This window comes from Canis lupus, chromosome 33 (assembly GCF_011100685.1).
Source record: "Canis lupus familiaris isolate Mischka breed German Shepherd chromosome 33, alternate assembly UU_Cfam_GSD_1.0, whole genome shotgun sequence".
NCBI lineage: Eukaryota > Metazoa > Chordata > Mammalia > Carnivora > Canidae > Canis > Canis lupus.
The window spans coordinates 26,215,353-26,234,608 of record NC_049254.1 but is presented as its reverse complement, the minus strand read 5'-3'; the positions used below and the strand labels follow the sequence as shown (position 1 = coordinate 26,234,608).

The window sequence follows — 19,256 nt, the reverse complement described above, 5'->3', positions numbered from 1 at the left end:
CTGGGGACTAGGGAGCTGACTCACATTTTTCTCCCCCCCACTCTTTACCATAAACTAACTTCAGTAAGCAGCACAGTGCCAACAATAGTGGCTTAAACTGTTTACACCAAGCCCTGCCCCCTGTGCTATTTCACTAGCGTAGTTGTATTTGAGAACCAGAGCAGTGGACCCCTCCCCCCAGAAGACCAGCACAGACCCTGCATGCACCATATCTGCTGACCATAGAGTTCTGCAAAGCTTCAGCTCTAGTGGAAATAGCATCAAGTCTCTATAAAGGCAGACCAGAGACACCTAATTAAAACTCACCATACTCTGGCCAGGGTCCAAACACTTCCCACTGCAGGCAAGAAGAAACTGCAGAGGACTGACCTGAGAGAAAGAGCAGCCAAAGCATAGCAGCAGAGTGCACAAAGCATCACCAGAGACACTTCTGAAGTGCCCACCTCTGGACAATAGATGACGTCTTCTTCTTAAAGCCATTATTCTCAGGAGCAGGAAACATAACAGGCTTTCTTAGCACACAGAAGAAGACAGAGAGACTTACACAATATGTCAAGACAGAGGAATTCATCCTTAAAGAAAGAACAAGAAGAGTCATGGCCAGAGATCTAATCAAAGCAGATATAAGTAATATGCCTGATCTAGAATTTAAAGTAGCAATCATTAAGGATACTAGTTGGGCTTGAGAAAGGCATAGAGGACACCAGTGAGTCCCTTACTGTAGAGATAAAAGACCAAAAAACTAGTCAGTCTGAAATGAAAAATACCGTAACTGAGATTTGAAACCAACTGGATGTAATAACCACAAGGATGGAAGGGTCAGTGGAATGAATAAGTGATATAAAAGATAAGAATAATGAAGCTGGGGATCCCTGGGTGGCGCAGCGGTTTGACGCCTGCCTTTGGCCCAGGGCGCGATCCTGGAGACCCGGGATCAAATCCCACGTCGGGCTCCCGGTGCATGGAGCCTGCTTCTCCCTCTGCCTATGTCTCTGCCTCTGTCTCTCTCTCTCTGTGACTATCATAAAAAAAAAAAAAAAAAAAAAAAAAAGAATAATGAAGCTGAAAGGAAAGAGGGAGAGAAAAATATTAGATCACAAATGTAGACTTAGGGAATTCGGTGATTCCATAAAGTGTAATAACATATCATAGAATCCCAGAAGAAGAAGAGAGAAAAGGGGGCAAAAAGTTTATTTGAAGAAATTATAGCTGAAAACTTCTCTAATGTGGAAATAGACATCCAAATCCAGCAGGCACAAACTATTGAAATCAACAAAAGCAGGCCAATACCAAGGTATATCATAGCTAAATTTGCAAAATAACAGAGATAAAGAAAAAAATCCTAAAAGCAGTAAGACAAAAGAAGCTCCTAACTTCCAAGAGAAGACAAATAAGGTTAGTAGCATATCTCTCCTCAGAAACTTGGCAGGCAAGAAGAGAGGCATAATATATTCAGCATGCTGAATGGGAAAAATGTGGAGTCAAGAATACTCTATCCAGCAAGGTTATCATAGTTTTCCAGGCAAACAAAAACTAAAGGAGTTTGTGGCTACTAAACAAGCTCTGCAAGAATTATTAAAGGAGACTCTTTGAGTGGGAAAGAAAGACCAAAAGCAACAAAGACTAGAAAGGAACAGAAAATCTCCAGAAACAATGACAAAACAAGTAATAAAATGGCACTAAATTCACATGTATCAATAATTACTCTGAATGTAAATGGGCTAAATGGTCCAATCAAAAGACAGAATGGATTAAAAAGCAAGACCTATCGGGGATCCCTGGGTGGCTCAGTGGTTTAGCACCTGCCTTTGGCCCAGGGCGCGATCCTGGAGTCCCGGGATCGAGTCCCACGTCGGGCTCCCAGCATGGAGCCTGCTTCTCCCTCCTCCTGTGTCTCTGCCTCTCTCTCTATGTCTATCATAAATAAATAAATATTAAAAAAAAAAATATAAAAAAAAAAAAAAGCAAGACCTATCTATATGCTGCCTACAAGAGACTCATTTTAGACCTAAAGATGCCTGCAGATTGAAAGGGGATGGAGAACCATTTATCATGCCAATGAATGTCAAAAGAAAGCCAGAATAGCAGCATCTGTAGCAGACAAACCAGTTTTTAAAAAAGACAATAACAAGAAATGAAGAGAGCATTATATCATAATAAAGGGATCTATCCAATAAGAAGGCCTAGAAGTTGTAAGTATTTATGCCCCCAACTCGGGAGCACCCAAATATATAAAACATTAACATAAAAGAACTCATTGATAATTATACAGAAATAGTTTGGGACTTTAACACTCCACTTACATCAAAGGACAGATCATTAAGCAGAAAATCAAAATGGAAATAAAGAATGGCTTTGAATGAACACACTGGACCAGATGGACTTAACAGATATTCAGGACATTTCATCCTAAAGCAGCATAGTACACATTCTTTTCTAGTGCACATGAGACATTATCTGGAAGAGATCACATGCTAGTAGGTCACAAATCAGGCCTCAACAAGTACAAAAAGATAGAGATCATAACATGCATATTTTCTGATCATAGCAATGCTATGAAACTTGAAGTCAAACAGAAAAATTTGGAAAGACCACAAATACATGGAGGTTAAAGAACATCCTACTAAAGAATGAATGGGTCAACCATGAAATTAAAGAAGAAATTAACTACAGGGAAACAAAAGTGAAACCATGACAGTCCAAAAACTTTGGGATGCAGTAAAAGCGACCATAAGAGGGAAATATATAGCAATACAGGACTACCTCAAGAAGCAAGAAAAATCTCAAATACATAATCTAATCTTTTACCTAAAGGAGCAAGGAAAAGAATGATGCCTAAAGCCAGCAGAAGAAGGGAAATAATAAATATTAGAGCAGAAATAAATGATACAGAAACAAAATAGTAGAATAGATCAATGAAATTAGGGGCTGATTCTTTGAAAATATTAATAAAATTGATAAACCCCTAGCCCAGACTTACCAAAAGGAAAAGAGAAGGGACCCAGATAAAATCACGAATGCAAGAGATCACAGCCAACACCACAGAAATAGAAACAATTATGACAATATTTTGAAAAATTATATGTCAACAAATTAGGCAATCTGGAAGAAATGGTTAGAAACAGAAATTGCCAAAATTGAAACAGGAAGAAATAGAAAACTCAACAGACCAGTAACCAGCAAAAAAATTGAACTAGTAATCCAAAATCTCCCAACAAACAAAAGTCCAGGATCAGATGGCTTCCCAGGGGAATTCTACCAAACATTTAAAGAAGAGTTAATACCTATTCTTCTCAAACTTCCAAAAAAAGAAATGGAAGGAAATTTCCAAATTCATTCTACGAGGCCGACATTACCTTGATTCCAAAACCCGACCAAGACCCCACTAAAAAAAGATATACAGGCCAAAATTATGAAGGCCAAATATTCTCAACAAAATACTAGCAAATCAAACCCAATAGTACATTAAAAGAATCATTCTCCAGGATCAAGTGGGATCTGTTCCTGGGCTTACAAGGGTGGTTCAGTATTCACAAATCAACGTGATACACTACATTAATAAAGCATAAGAACTATATGATTCTCTCAATAGATGCAGAAAAGTATTTTGACAGAGTACAACATCCATTCTTGATAAAAACCCTCAACAAAGTAAGGGGTAGAAGGAACATAACCTCAATATCATAAAGACCATAGACAGAAGACCTAGCTAATAACATCCTCAGTGGGGTAAAACGGAGAGCTTTTTCCTCTATAGTTGGGAACAAGCCTTGGGACTTTCACTCTCACCACAATTACTTAATATAGGACTGGAAGTCCTCGCCTCAGTAATCAGACAACAAAAAGAAATAAAAGGCATCCACATTGGCAAGGAATAAGTCAAACTTCCATTATTTACAGATGACACTATACTCTATGTAGAAGACCCAAAAGCTCCACTAAAAAATTGCTAGAACTGATACACAAATTCAGTAAAGTTGCAGGATACAAAATCCAGCCTACAGAAATGTGTTGCATTTCTATGCACCAGCAATGAAGCAGGAGAAAGAAATCAAGGAATTGATCCCATTTACAATTACACCAAAAACCAAAAGATACGTAGGAATAAATCCAACCAAAGAGGTAAAAGTAAAAGATCTGTACTCTGAAAACTCTAGGACATTTAGAAAAGAAGTTGAAGAGGACACAGAGAAAGGGAAAGACATTCCATACTACTGGATTAGGAGAACAAATACTGTTAAAATGTCTATACTACCCAAAGCAGTCTACACATTTAATGCAATCACTATCAACATACCACCAGCATTTCTCACAGAAATAGAACAAACAATCCTAATATTTATATGGAACCACAAAAGACTCTGAATAGCCAAAGCAAACCTGAAAAAGAAAAGCAAAACTGGAGGCATCACAATTCCAGACTTTAAGTTATATTACAGAGCTGTAATGAACAAGACAGTATGGTACTGGCACAAAAACAGACACATAGATCAATGAAACAGAATAGAAAACCCAGAAATGGACCCACAGCTATACGGCCAACTAATCTTCAAACAAAGCAAGAAAGAATATCAATGGAAAAAAAGTCTCTTCAATAAAAGGTGTTAGGAAAACTGGACAGCAGCATGCAAAAAGAAAGGCCATTTTCTTACCCCATACACAAAAATAAATTCGAAATAAATTAATAAATTAATTCAGGACCTAAATGTGAGACAGGAAACCATCAAAATCCTAGAGGAGAACACAGGCAGCAACCTTTTGACCTTGGTTGTTAAGCAAGTTCTTATTAGACACATTTCCCACAAAAGCAAAAAATGAACTATTGAGACTTCATCAAGGTGAAAAGCTTCTGCACAGCAAAGGAAACAATCAGCAAAACTAAAAGGCACTCTGCCGAATGGGAGAATATATTTGCAAATGACATATCCAATAAAGGGAATTTAAGAAATGAAACAGGTGAACATAGGAGGAAAACGAGAGACAAACCATAAAATAGACTCTTAACTATAGAGAGAACAAGCAGGGTTGATGGAGGGACATCAGTGGCGGATGGGTTAAATGCTTGATGGGCATTAATGAAGGCACTTGTGATGAACACTAGGTGTTATATGTAAGTGATGAATCCCCAAATTTTCCTGAAACTCATATTATACTCTGTGTTACTTAACTGGAATTTAAATAAAAACATGACACTAAAAAATTTTTTTTGGCCATTTTCCAAATATATTCCCCCACCCCAACCTTAGGGACCCCCGTGCATGTATTTTAGGTCACTTGATGTCCCACAGCTGACTTATATTTTATACCTGTTTTCTCAGCCTTTTTTCCATGTGTTGTATTTCAAAGTGTTATACTGCTATGTGCTTAAATTCAGTAATCTTTTCTTCTGCAGTATATAATGTGCTGTTAATTCCATCCAGTGTACTTTTCATCTGAAAATTGTATTTTTCATATGTAGGTATTTGCTTAGCCTTTGTTTATCTCTTATCTTTCCTAATATTTATACTTCTACTTTTTGAATATGTGGAATATATTTATAACAGTTTTAATGTTCTTTCCCATTTCTCCCATTTCTGTCATTTCTAGGTGGTTTTGCTAGATTGATTTTTTTTTTCCTTCCTGATGTCTTTTCTTCTTTTTAGTGCTTGGTAGTTTCCAATTGAATTCCAAGGATTATGAAGTTTACCTTATTGTTGGAGCTTTTATACTTTTTAAATATATATAATTCTGAATTTGTCTTTGGATTTAGTAAATTACTTGGAACCAGTTTGTTTTTACATTTCATTGGGCTGGACCCTTAATACCCTTTAATCTAGAGCTAATTAAGCCTCATTTCTGAACCAGTATCCTTCTTAGTATTCTGCTAAATGCCCTATGTATATTAGGAAGTCTTTTCACTTGAATATTCCTTGACTTGTATAACTTCCAAAATTATTTGCATGTTTGTTGGAAGTGGAAGTGGTTCCTTTCCCAGTTGTTTTCTCGTTATATACCTGTTCTTATAGTATGAAGCTAAAGACTAATGGGAACTTTCTACAAAGTTTGAGTTCTCTGTTGATCTTTTGTCTTCATTACTTTGCCTATGGATTCTAGTTGCCTTGGCCTCCTCATTTCTAAACTCTGTCTCCTTACCTGAGGGAGCCTTTAGGCTCTGTTTGGGTTTCACCCTCCCAAGGCTACAGCCTGGAAACTGTCCAGACAATAATCTGAGGCAATCATTGGGCCAGGTTTTTTTTTTCCCCCCTTTTCTGAAGGATCACTGCCTGGCTACATGTTATCCATTTGCTGAAATGCATTATTTCATGGATTTTGTCTGCTTTTAGAGTTGCATAGGGAGAGAGGATGAGTTATTGTTACTCTATCGTGGCTTGAACAAATGAACTGCTTCGGACAATTAAAGATATAATGAAGGCACCTTAGTAGGCTACCTTTGTAAGGAAGTATTCTTTACCTTCACAAATTAATGGATACTTTAAAGGCAGTGTTCAAGCAGGAACTGGTTGCTGAACAGGTTGGAAAGGTTGAGAAGTCTCAGTTTATTATCTTTGAAGGTTAAGGGGGAAATATTAACTTATTCTGACATCATTTTTATCATTTCCTCTAGTGCATTGGTAAGACTATAAGATCACCAATTTAACATAGAGGAAAGAGGGGAGTGGCCAAGTATGCCCTAGCTCCTTTTTCAACCTTCCTTTTTTTATGTGTCATGTCCTGTCAGGCTTCTCTTAGTAAGTTTTACCACATCAAGTGTTAACAGCATGTTGTGATAGTTAATTGCATCAGATTATAACACTGGAGAATTCTGAAATAGTTCCTCATCAGGAAAGGTTGAAGGTGGCACAACCTTTAGAATGTTTTAAATCATTTTCGGAAAGCTCCATCCTTCCTTACTGCCTTTTAAGTGGGGTTCCTAGTGTTCGCATGTTGAACTCCCTTGTATTAGAATACGTGAGTCACAGTTTTTTATTTTTCAGTTATTCAAGCGAAGAAATGTTGCTACAGCAGAGGAAGAAACAGAAGAAGAAGTTATGTCAGATGGAGGCTTCCATGAGGCTCAGATTAATAACATGGAGATGGCACCAGTAAGTAAGATAATGAAAGAAACTTTTTTTTTTAGTGTTTTTCTGAGGAAGATAGGAGATGTAGCTTACTATTTGGGTCTTAAAAAAGGTATTAGTAGATACTATAAAAAGTACTTGCCATTTCATTTTTAAAAAGGAGCCATATAATTTATTTCATGGTTCATTAGATATTTATTATAGTTTGAACATGCAGTTAAACAGAATTAACTAAATTGTAAGGATTAAATCAGTGATTAAAACTTCAAAAAAGATAATTATAAAATTATTCCTTAAAAGTTAAATAACAAGGATACATTAAAGGAAATTCCAGTTTGCTATTCATTCCAGTTATCAAAGTGGGCATGTTTATATGATTTTCAAAATCGGTTCCACATCGCAGTTGTTGAAATTTTCTATTATAACCCATTTCACAACTTTTTTGAGGTTACATAAGCAGATAAAAATATGCTTTATGTGGATTATACCTTTCTGGATTTCTAGTTTATTGTAGTCAATTAATTATATATTTACACACACATATATGTACATATATATACGCACACATACACACACACATACACGTATATGTGTTTTTCAAGGAGAAATCTCTTCTATTGAAGAGAATGGAAAAGTTATCATAAAACAAGAAAATAGTGGAAAACTAAAAAGTTATTATAAAGAAATGGAAATTTTAGATAAATTTAGGAGTCCGTTGAATTTGATAATGGCTAAAATCTATGATTCTGTGAGTATACTCATACTATCTATACTCATTCAATAAATATTTGTTGAATGTTTGCTGTATGCCAACCATCAATGATGGAATGGTAAGATGGACAGGGTTTTTGGCTTTCAGGAAGCTTATACTATACTGCAGGAACCTGGCCAGTAAATACTTAACTGAGAAAAATATCTAATAGTGGAAAGGGCTGGCATAGATCAAAATAGAGCGATAGAGATGGAGCAGCTGCTTTAGATTTGGAGGTCATAAAGAGCCTTCCTCTAGAACTTAACACGTAGTCTGAATGACAAGGAACAACCAACCAAGTGATGAGGAAGGGAGGAAGAATAATGAACTCCTTGTGTTAGTATTTACTACTAAGATTACTTTCTTGTTGTCATGAGCTTCTTAACGATAGACAGTATTTGTCTTTGTCACATTGTTTATCATCTCAGATGCTTCTGTGTGTAAAGATTATCTTTCGTGTAACTTTTCTAGATATAAATACGATTAATTTAATAATGTGGCCACAACTTGTACTGTCTTTGTTTTCCTTTGAATTAAAGTTAAAATTTTATCATACTTGCTTTTTGTTTGTGTTGCCAGGGTGGTGTTATTACTTCCGACATGATCGAAATGATATTTTCCAATAGCCCAGAGCAACAGCTTTCAGCAACACAGAAATTCAGAAAACTGCTTTCAAAAGGTGAGTTCTGGGGATCCCTGGGTGGCGCAGCGGTTTAGCGCCTGCCTTTGGCCCAGGGCGCGATCCTGGAGACCCGGGATCGAATTCCTACATCGGTCTCCCGGTGCATGGAGCCTGCTTCTCCCTCTGCCTATGTCTCTGCCTCTCTCTCTTTCTCTCTCTGTGACTATCATAAATAAATAAAAAAAAAAATTAAAAAACAAAAAACAAAAGGTAAGTTCTAAATATGTTAAAGTACAGTTGACCCTTAAATGACAAAGCGCTTGAACTGTGCGGGTCTACTTACAATGCAGATCTTTTTCAATAAATACAGTACAGTACTATAAATGTATTTTCTCTTCCTAATAATTTTCTTAGTATTTTCTTTTCTCTAGCTTTATTGTAAGAATACAGTTTATAATACATGTAACATAACAAAATATGTGCTAATTGCCTGTTTGTTATTGGTGAAGTTTCCTGTCAACAGTAGGCTATTAGTAATTAGGTTTTGGGGAAGTCAAAAGTTACCCAAGGATTTTCAGCTGTGTGGGGATTGGCACCCCCAAACCTTTGTATTGCTTAAGGGCCAAATGTATATTTTTTCATTTAGTTTAAAAAATAGTACTTTCCCATAATCTATTTTTCAGATCACGGATAAAAGACCTTAAAATGATAAGAACAGTAGTCAGTAATTCGTGTTAATTCAAATTGAGAAACTCCACTCTTTTTTAAGAAAAATGTTTTTTTGTTGTTTTTAAATTTAATTTTATATATTTTAAAGGTTTTATTTATTTATTTGAGAGAGAGAATGAGCGTGAGAAAGAGAGAGCATGAGCAGGGAGGAGGGGTAGAGGGCTCGTTCCCAGGATCTTGGGATCATGACCAGAGCTGAAGGTAGATGTCTAAAAAATGGAGCCATCCAGGTGCCTTTTTGTTGTTTTTTAAAAGATTTTATTATTTTTAAGTAATCTCTACAACCAGTGTGGGGCTTCAACTCACAACCCTGAGATCAAGGGTCACATGCTATGGACTGAACCAGCCAGGTACAGGTGCCCTAAGAAAATCTTTTAAAATATTAGTTGAGGGATCCCTGGGTGGCGCAGCGGTTTGGCGCCTGCCTTTGGCCCAGGGCGCGATTCTGGAGACCCGGGATCGATTCCCACGTCGGCTCCCGGTGCATGGAGCCTGCTTCTCTCTGTGTCTCTGCCTCTCTTTCTCTCTCTGTGACTATCATAAATAAATAAAAATTAAAAAAAAAAATATTAGTTGAAAGATCAGTGATTATTGGTTTTAATATTATCATTTTATGACTGAAATTTAAGTATGAGTTTATTGGTGGCATGGTAATTATCTATAATTAGAGTAGACTAGGCCTTTGCCAATTCTGTACAAGCGAAAAGAACTGGACCTCTGAACCTCATTAAAATGTCGATAATAAACACTGACATTAAATAAACAGCAGACTCCCTCTCCCCCAGGAGATGTGTAAGGTGTAGTTTTTTGGAGTCATGAGTGATAATATATCCCTTTTGAGGTACCTGGCATAGAAAGCTCTGTTAACATATAGACATAACAAAATGTGTGACATAGCAAAAGTTACAGTTTTTGTATGACAGTTTATTAATATTTGAAGGCCATTATCATGTATAGCTTCCCTTTTCCCGTCTCTTTTCAGCTTGCTCACACTATGGGGCATTTTAGGACCTTTCATTGCTCTCTACTATTTTCCTGCCTGGATTCTAGTTTGCTGTCCATCCCTCTTAAAAATGTGATAACTGGAATACAATACTTTAGATGTGTTCTTATTACCCTAAGGTGTGGGAAGAGATTGCCTTCCTTGTCCTGAGACTACACATTCCAATAATGTACTCCAAGATAGCATCAGTTATTTTGGTAGTCACAATACAGTAATGCTTCACTGTATTTGTAGCCATCTAAACTCCATAGAACTTTTCTCCATGCACTGTTTTTAGGTTTTGTCTCTAAAATCATGTAGCTTTTTTTTTGTTTTTAAGGTTTATTTATTCATGAGTAACAGAGAAAGAGAGAGGGAGAGACCTAGGCAGAGGGAGAAGCAGGCTCTTCACAGGAGTCCAATGTAGGACAAGATCTGGGATCCCAGGATCATGATCTGAGCCGAAGGCAGATGCTCAGCGGCAGAGCCACCCAGTCGTCCCTCATGTAGAATTTTTTTAAGTTGCTTTTTAAAAAACTCAGTTGCTAAATCCTGCTTTAAACCCTGTTGTTTTCTTGTTAACTTCAGCTTACTGTTTTTCCTACATGCTCTGTAATCTGTCATTTTAACTAATCTTTATTATGATCATCATTGTTATCTGAATGGTTGATAAAAATGTTGAACCAGGCAAAGATCATGTCATCAGAGCTTGCTCCAAATAATACTGAACTATTAGTCACCTTTTTTGTTTTTGTTTTTGTTTTTCAGTAAAGCCATGGACTTGGCTAAGAATCCCTGGTAATAAGTACTGTAATCCATCTGCCATTTTTCTTACATCACTCTATGAATGTCATCAAGAACTTCGTCAGATCTGTCACTGAAATTACCATACGATTTTTCAGGACATTTTCTATCTATTTACCCAACAGATTCTTAGAATGATTTCATTTATAAGATACTCTGTTGTCATAAATGAAAAACGAGATTAATTTGGCAAATAATCTTTAATGAATTCTTGCTGGCTCCTACTTACCACTACTGCTGTAAAATTAAATCCTGCAAGCACATGCAGTCACCTAATGCAGTTTCTTAAAGCAACTTATTGTTAAACAGAAAGACTAAAAACCCATATACAGAGATGGGGCTAAATGAAGTGTACCGAAATAATAATATGGTTGTGTTTGGTTTTCCCCCACTTCCTAAGTTTTCTAAAGTTGTAGAGGCGATAACGTTAATTTTTGAGAAGTCTGCTCATCATTTCCACATTAAAGCTTACCTTATTGTAAGGTAAGGTACAATAGTCTCAAAGTGAGCTACCCTACTCTCAAAGTGATTGAACTCAATTTTACATTTTAAATTTTACATTTTTTTTTTTTTTTTTAGATTTTCAACATGAAAGAGATGCTAAAATGGAGGGAGGGATATTATGAAGTAAATTTGAGATAATAAAGTCCTTGCATTGAAATGAAAGGATTATTTTTCTTCTTTCCTTTTATCTTACGGGGAGACAGAACCTAATCCTCCTATTGATGAAGTCATCAGCACACCGGGAGTGGTGGCCAGGTTTGTGGAGTTCCTCAAACGAAAAGAGAACTGTACACTGCAGGTGCGAATCATTTTCATTTCTTGCCTCATATTTTAATTCCCTTTGCAAACTTAAATTTTATATACAGATTTGTTACTTCTGTTAATTTACACAAGGGGTTCGTTTTTGGTACATTGTTCCTGACAACCACATTACAAGCTGCTGTGATAGCTCTGTTAACATCTAAGGCCCTTGGCTTTACTCTTTAGAATTCTTGTTATTTTTAGTCATGAAAAGGACTATTTTATGGTGATTGTGGATAATACTTATTTGATAGGGAATTGTCTGTGGTAGAGGAGTCATTATAAATAGAATTTAAGGGTGAGCTATGTAAAATTTGGTTTTGAAGGATTTTTAGATTATATTTGTTGGCTTTGCAGGACTGTATAACAGAGGCTAGATTAGAGACTCACTAATCCCCAAACCTGATCCTAGTTAAATCCTTCCCTTTATCCTCAAGAGCTGACAAGGAGATAGCCTTGTCATGAATGTTGGTGCTTGGTACTAGGTTAATTTAGTTTATCTCAGGTACTGTATTATGTAGAGGTTCCAAGAGGAAATTCTTCACCTTCTAGATTGACAGTTTTCTTTCTTTCTTTTTTTTTTTCTTTTTTTTTTTTTTTTTACGATTTATTTACTTATTCATTCAGAGAGAGCGAAAGAGAGAGGCAGACACAGGCAGAGGGAGAAGCAGGCTCCATGCAGGAAGCCCGATGTGGGACTCGATCCTGGGTCTCCAGGATCACACCCCGGGCTGCAGGCGGCGCTAAACCGCTGCGCCACCGGGGCTGCCCCGATTGGACAGTTTTCACAGTGGAAAGAAATAGCTGTCAACTACTCATTCTGGTAGTTACCTGGAAGTTTTAAAATACTGTTTTGGGTTTCTTTTTCTTTCTGAATAAAGTTGGATTTTTAGTAAACTGGTAATTTTTTAGTAGCTGTATTTCCTTGGTAGTAACCCACTGAATCAGTTTCTGCATTACTCTTTTAACTAGTACCTTTAGTATCTAAATTGTTTTCTGTAGTATCTAATCTGAAGGGCTCTGGCCCTTTCGAGAGATTCCATAACTATAAAAATGGGTTAGGTGCAAAGTAGATCACACATGAGGTTAGTTTTCCAAGTACATTTGCCAATAACAAGTTAAGTGTAAAGTAATTTTCACCCTCCTGTTTGTTTTTGCCTTACTTTCTAAGGCTATGGAGAGTGGGGCAATTTTTATAAGTGATGATAACCCCTGCCCCCAGGCTCTTTACTGTCCAGAGGATTGTAGACAATTCATAAGACTTGATGCTTTGTCTTGATATTTTCTCTCCTTTCCTCCCACCCCATCTTTCTCCTCCTTTTACTCTCTTTGTTGCGGTGATGAGTTCTTTCCAGAAGAAAAACAAGAAATCCAGAAAAGGTAGAGTACTTCAATGTCCCATCAGTTTTTCTTCTCCAGTTTGAAATTTACTAATCCCCAAGTTCATTTGAATTAAGATTCTGTTTTGCTAGCTGCCTCTTGGATTGTAATTCTGGTCCCCGTCTAAGGCCAGGATCATCGGACACCTGAAAAATAATCAGGTTCACCTAGAGAGCAAGGAAAGAGACTTTTATCAGAAAAAAAAAAAAAAAAAAAAAAAAGGAAATCCAGACAACCAACACTGCAGAGTACCAAGCCTGAGCCCTAAGCAACCTGCCAAGAGAACCAGAGGGACCAAATGAAGAGCCTTACTGCAGTTTATCATTTGAAAAGCTTTGTAGGAAGAGGGAGGTAGGGAAAATTATCATTGTTTATGTGAACATATGTTTTTGTCCTATTTCTGACAATGAGAGTGGTTGAGAGATACTGAATTTTCTCCTGGATCTAGCCATTTTAAATAGGTGGTCACAGAGGTCCGGTTCCTTAATGTATTAAAGAATAATGGTATAACCTCCTAGGCCTAAAATGAAAAAAGAGAAACGGATCTTTCCCCATCTCCACATTTTCCAATACTCCCTAAAGAGTGCAGTGTGTTCTCTCAGACAGTGCCCTCTCCTGGCTCCCATGTGTAAATTCTACATCATTTTTGATTCTGTAATCCTAGAGCTTGATCTTCTGAAGATGAAAGCCTTTGGAAATCTCTAATATGCTTCTATCTAAATTCTGAGGTTTCCACCCTTGTGCAAACAATCAGGCTGGAAGATTGAGAAATGATTCCTCTAGAAGCGACCATCTCATGATTTTCAACTTAGCTATCCAAAGACTGAGAAATAACCACCCTGTTTATTATTTAAAGGTCATCATCCCCAGCTTTTCTTCTGTGTACATTTTAAGCATGGTGTTGTTCTCTCTCTAATGTGGCTAGTGGGTAACATCAACCAGTCCAGAAGCAGGAGAAGCAACTATATTGAGGGAGACACTAGAGCCGGGAGACTTCGTGCTCTTATAATTAGACATGCTCTGGGAAGCTTGGAGGGTACTCCTTCCTCTATCTTCTTAGAGAGCATTAGGATGTAAGTTGTCCCTGATACTCCTGCCTGCTTCCTAGAAATTTGAATAGTGTGTTTTTGGAATGGGGCTTTTGCCATTTCTCTTCTGGAAAGAGAGTAATAATATATAGTCATAATAATAGCTCAACTCACTGATAAATTCTGTGGACAAACTTAATCCCTTCATTTCATAAAGAACTATGAATCCTAGTGAAGGGTCTCTTGACTTACTTTCTGACTCTCCTTGTGCCCAAATCAGTGAGGTACCTCATGCCAAGGAGATAACAATGTCTGCTTTGGGCAGTGCTACCCAGATACTCATCTCCCTTCAAATAAGATGAACAGGGATGGAATCTAGGATTTTGGCAACAGTGTCCTCTAACTAAGAGCATTCTCCAGCTCAGTGACATGAAGGCCTCAGTCATATCTGAACCTTTGATACAAGATTGGTCTGCCTTATGGTATATTCTGTGGGCCTACTTTGTTTGGTTTTTTGAGTCTAGGCCCAGCATGTACAATTGTACTGTCCTTTGCAGTGCTGAGATGCATTCTCAAACTTCTTATAGAAGCTTTTTATGAAAATAGCTAGAAATAAGTAAATTGCACCCTAGTTCCATTCATTAAGTACTCTTAAAACTGTAAATTTAAATTAAATTGGTTTAGTTTCCCCATTCTTGCCCTTCTTGTCCCATAGAAAAGCTTAATGGGATAAACTGCAGTAAGCCTTCATCCTCTTGTGTCTTTTCCCATCCTCATTGATCCCTCTACCTTTCTTGAAAGGTTGCTCAGATGACTCAGGCACTGTTCTCTGCAGAGTTTGATATCTGGGTTTATTTTTCTGATGTGAGCCTCTCTTTTCACTTGCTCTCCAGGTGAGCCTGGCATTTGCTAGGAACCAGAGTGGACCCGGCAAAGTGGCCAGCAACAGAGTCCTGATCCAAATGGAGAAAGGGAACCAGGCGTACCTCAACCTGGAGTGGGAAACTTGATAGGAGGTCAGAAGTACTTCAGCTTTGGATTCTCATTTTCCTTACTTAAGGAACTGAGCACCAGAAGGTAGAGACTGAGAAAGGGAAGAGAGAAAATACCAAATCTTCAGTGTGACCTTCAGATTTCAACTCCAGCCTTATTTAGCAAGTCTGGACAGTGAAAAGTAATAGTGGAATTACAATTTATAAGCAATCACAGCATGACAGGTTGTTTTCCTCGCATGGTACCATTCTTAGAACATTCAGAATATGGTAGTTTAAAACAAAATAGAGGGAGAAAGGATTATAATTATTCTGGCTACCATTTATTTTCAAGTGATAGCATTTCTTAGATTTTACCCATCGTATTACTGATTTTTTTGAATCTCGTGGTTACTTAAATTACTTTTTCTGGCCATTTGTTTTTGCTGTCAACTCTGGACTTTCACATTTCATAGCTCTCTTGCATGTTAAATTCTAATCTGGGACCCAAGGCTGAAACATTACAACACTGAAAGCAAAACTCAGTGAAAGAGAGGTTACATAGTTTGAAGTACCATCAGTTTCTTAAAAACATACATATTAAACACATTTGAAAGTTGTTTCTTTTAGCACTTTAACAGGGGCCTGTATGAGGGGAAGTTTCCTCCCTCCCTCCCTCCCTCTCTCCCTCCCTCCCTTCCTTCCTCCCTCCCTCCTACCTACATATGTACATTTCACACAATACACAGATGGGCATCTGATGAGTTTTTATAAGGTAAACATCAAAGTAATCAGTATGTGTGTGTGTGTGTGTGTGAGAGAGAGAGAGAGAGAATGCCTTGTCCATGCAGATTATGAATTTCAGCAGCTCTCTGGTTATAAGTTACTTATCTGTCTCTGTCTCTGATGCTTTCTGATTTCTGTTCTTACCAAGTGAGGCCCTGAATCTTGTTTTCAGAGGTTGTCATCACTGTGTACTTCTTAGTAATAAACATAACTCTGGTACATTCTTCTTTTTTCAGATATCCTAATTTCCAATTTTTTTCCATCCATGTTTAGCTTATTATATTTTCCTATTCATTGTCACTTTGTTTTGCCATTTCATTCTCTTCAGTAGCATCTGGAATTCCTTCTCGTTTCCTGTGAGACCCCTGTATTAAACCTCATCAGATAAAGAGCAGTTTGAACTCTGGCAGCAATGAGTATTATAATTTTTTCTCATTGATAATTCTTTAACAAGCCTTCACCTACACAGGTCATTGTTACCATTTTATTTACATCAAAATCTCACCACAGTCTATTTTCTCTTAGATGTAGACTGGTATGTATACCCATCTCACTCATTCTTCATAGTTCTCATTCCTTTGGCTTGGTGTCTTTGGTATCTGATGACTCTTTGTTCAGCTTGGAGCCTGTCCTCTGGCAGAAAGGTTTGCTTTTGTATTTATATTATCTATCTCTGTTAATCAATTTTAACTCTGCTAGTTAGTTTTCCTAGAAAGCAAAGGAAGCTACATTATAGGTGAACTGTTTTTAGCATCTTCTAAATAATCTGGCATATCTTTGGCATATCATTATTTGAAATTTTTTGCCCTAAATAGCAAAACTCCAAGCAATTGAAAGATTCTTGTCAGTGTTACAGGTGTGTGTCTGAGAGGAGACTGGCTGGACTTCTAAGTATACTCGACTGGGACGCTGTAATCTAGGTCTCTTTGAATGGCTGCAATACATAAATTATTAGATTGTTGGATATTTTTCTCATGGTTTCCTCAGTCATAAACTGCAAAAGCCACACTTCTCTGGGATGTTGTGAGGAACATATGTGAGTAATGCTTTGAAGATATAAAGTACTGAATAAATGTAAAGTTTCAGTTCAGACAGATTGAAAAGGATTAGAGCGCTGGTTTCAGGAGTGATTTAATTATGGAGATATGAGATGGAGTTTTTATTTTGTGATCCTCAGATTTAGAAGTCTCTTGAACTCTTAACAAAGTTACCTAAAAGAAAATATTTTCCCTTTAACAGTGGTGCTCCTGGTCTGGTCCTCCTGGTTGCCATAATATCATTGTCCATTTAGGCTGTACTGTATCTCATTTGTGTATGTCACATTTATAGGTTTCTTGGAACATCCCTTTCTTTAAGTGTCTTCTGTGAATTTGCTGTCATTCACATGGCTTTAGACTATGCTAATCATATGGTCATCCCATGTCCTCTGCCTTCCTCCCTGCAACTCCAGTGATTAATGATTTAGTTTGTCACATGACTCAGAAAGCTTTTGGGTTAACTGAAAGGCAGCTGTCATGTGACAAATTATAGTTTAATAAGAACTCCTAAGTAAATAGAACTTTAAGAGTTCATTCTTGGATTTCTTCATTTTAGGCTACAGAGTCAAATTATTGTAGAGATGGGCAGATTACTAAAATAGTATACTTTTTGTTGGCCATGATTTCCTTCATACCTTCTGTTTACCAGTTTATCAACCTTTAAGAATGTTCTTAAAAAAAAAGTCTTAACCTCTGCACCTTAATTTGGAGCCCTCTCATTTTGTCAGAAGCTCTTATGCTCTGAAGTTGCCATTTCTATTAATTGAATGCGAGTTAACTCCTTTTGGCTCAGTTATTTAAAATATCTGTTACCTTTTTCAGTGTGCTTGTGTCTTAAACATTTTACATTAACATCCTCTCTGCTTTTTACTTCACCCTATAGAAGTATTTTGTATTAGATAATATGGTTTAAGGCCAAAGGATAGTACATAAGGTTTTATGATGAGAGGTTTCCCATTCACCCCTACCTCTCTATATAGGTAACGACTATTTATGATTTTTTGTGACGCCTTCCAGAGATATTCTATACCATAAGTAAATTAATGCATATATTCCTTCTTAGCCTTTTTAGAAAATATATGAAGTTATCTTAATGTAGAGTTAGGCTTTTTTTTAATTTGTTTTTTTGGGAGATCACTATATCAGCATATGAAGCAGTCCCTCATTCTTTTTTGGTCTTAATGTCAGTTCTACTTCGGTCTGAAATTTGAGACATCCAGAATATTCTTCTAGATTGAGGTATTTCTACTGGGAATTCTCCATTTAAAATTGATACCAGAATCCATCTGATAATTATGTGCAAATAATGATTTCATATTCTTTTCTTCATATACAGAAAACCTTATTGTTATAGCTAAAAACAAGCTATTAAATGCTAATAAGATAATAAAATTATTTTTATTTTTATAGTTTGAATCAGCTTGGGTATTGACAAATATTGCTTCAGGGAATTCTCTTCAGACCCGGATTGTGATTCAGGCAGGAGCTGTGCCTATCTTCATAGAGTTGCTCAGCTCAGAATTTGAAGATGTCCAGGAGCAGGTAAAAAAAAAAAATGAAGCAAAGAGAAACAGGTGAAAGAATACCATTTTTTCCTTTGGTCCTACATTTAGGGCCTCAGTTTCACCACCTGGCCGTGGTGATCCGTGGTTCATCACAGAGAGTGTTATAGAAATCTAACCAGAAGGGAATATTTCATAGTGAATGTAGGCAGCATCTCTTCTGGAAACATAAAACCATTTTCCCCTTGTAACCCTGAAATTTTTTTAAGTGCTATATATACATTTTATTTTTATTTTATTATTATTTTTTAAAGATTTTATTTTTTAGGTAATCTGTATACCCAGTGTGGGTCTTGAACTTAGAACCCTGAGATCAAGACTTGCATGCTCCACCAACTGAGCCAGCTAGGTGCCCCAAGCCCTATATACTTTTTAAATTTTAATATTTATTTATTTATTTTGGAGAGTGCATATGAGCAGGGGGAGGGGATAATAGGAAGGGGGAGAGAGAAGAGAGAGAAAGAATATCAGGCCGACTCCCCGCTGAGTGTGGAGCCTGACAAGGGGCATGACCCTGAGATCATGACCTAAGCCAAAATCAGAGCTGGACGCTTAACCAAATAAGCCAGCCAGGTGCCCCAGCCTTAGTAGTAGACCACGTAAGTAGTTACGGAGCTTTTACTTGTGGGATCTCTAGCATTGACTGAAGTAATAGGTCTTTGCTACTTTTATGCAGAAAAAGAGCTAGAAAACGTGAATTTTTTATTACTGCAGACTTTATAAAATTCATAAATAGAAGTCA

General features: G+C 37.0%; 1 protein-coding gene across 1 annotated transcript in view; it reads left to right on the top strand.

The window, feature by feature from the left end:
- Positions 1-19,256, top strand: part of KPNA1 (karyopherin subunit alpha 1) — a 70,611-nt gene that overhangs the window by 30,437 nt on the left and 20,918 nt on the right. Inside the window, 4 exon segments of the mRNA XM_038583011.1 lie at positions 6,975-7,082; positions 8,389-8,488; positions 11,654-11,748; positions 18,363-18,494. Coding sequence (XP_038438939.1) covers positions 6,975-7,082; positions 8,389-8,488; positions 11,654-11,748; positions 18,363-18,494 — 435 coding nt within the window.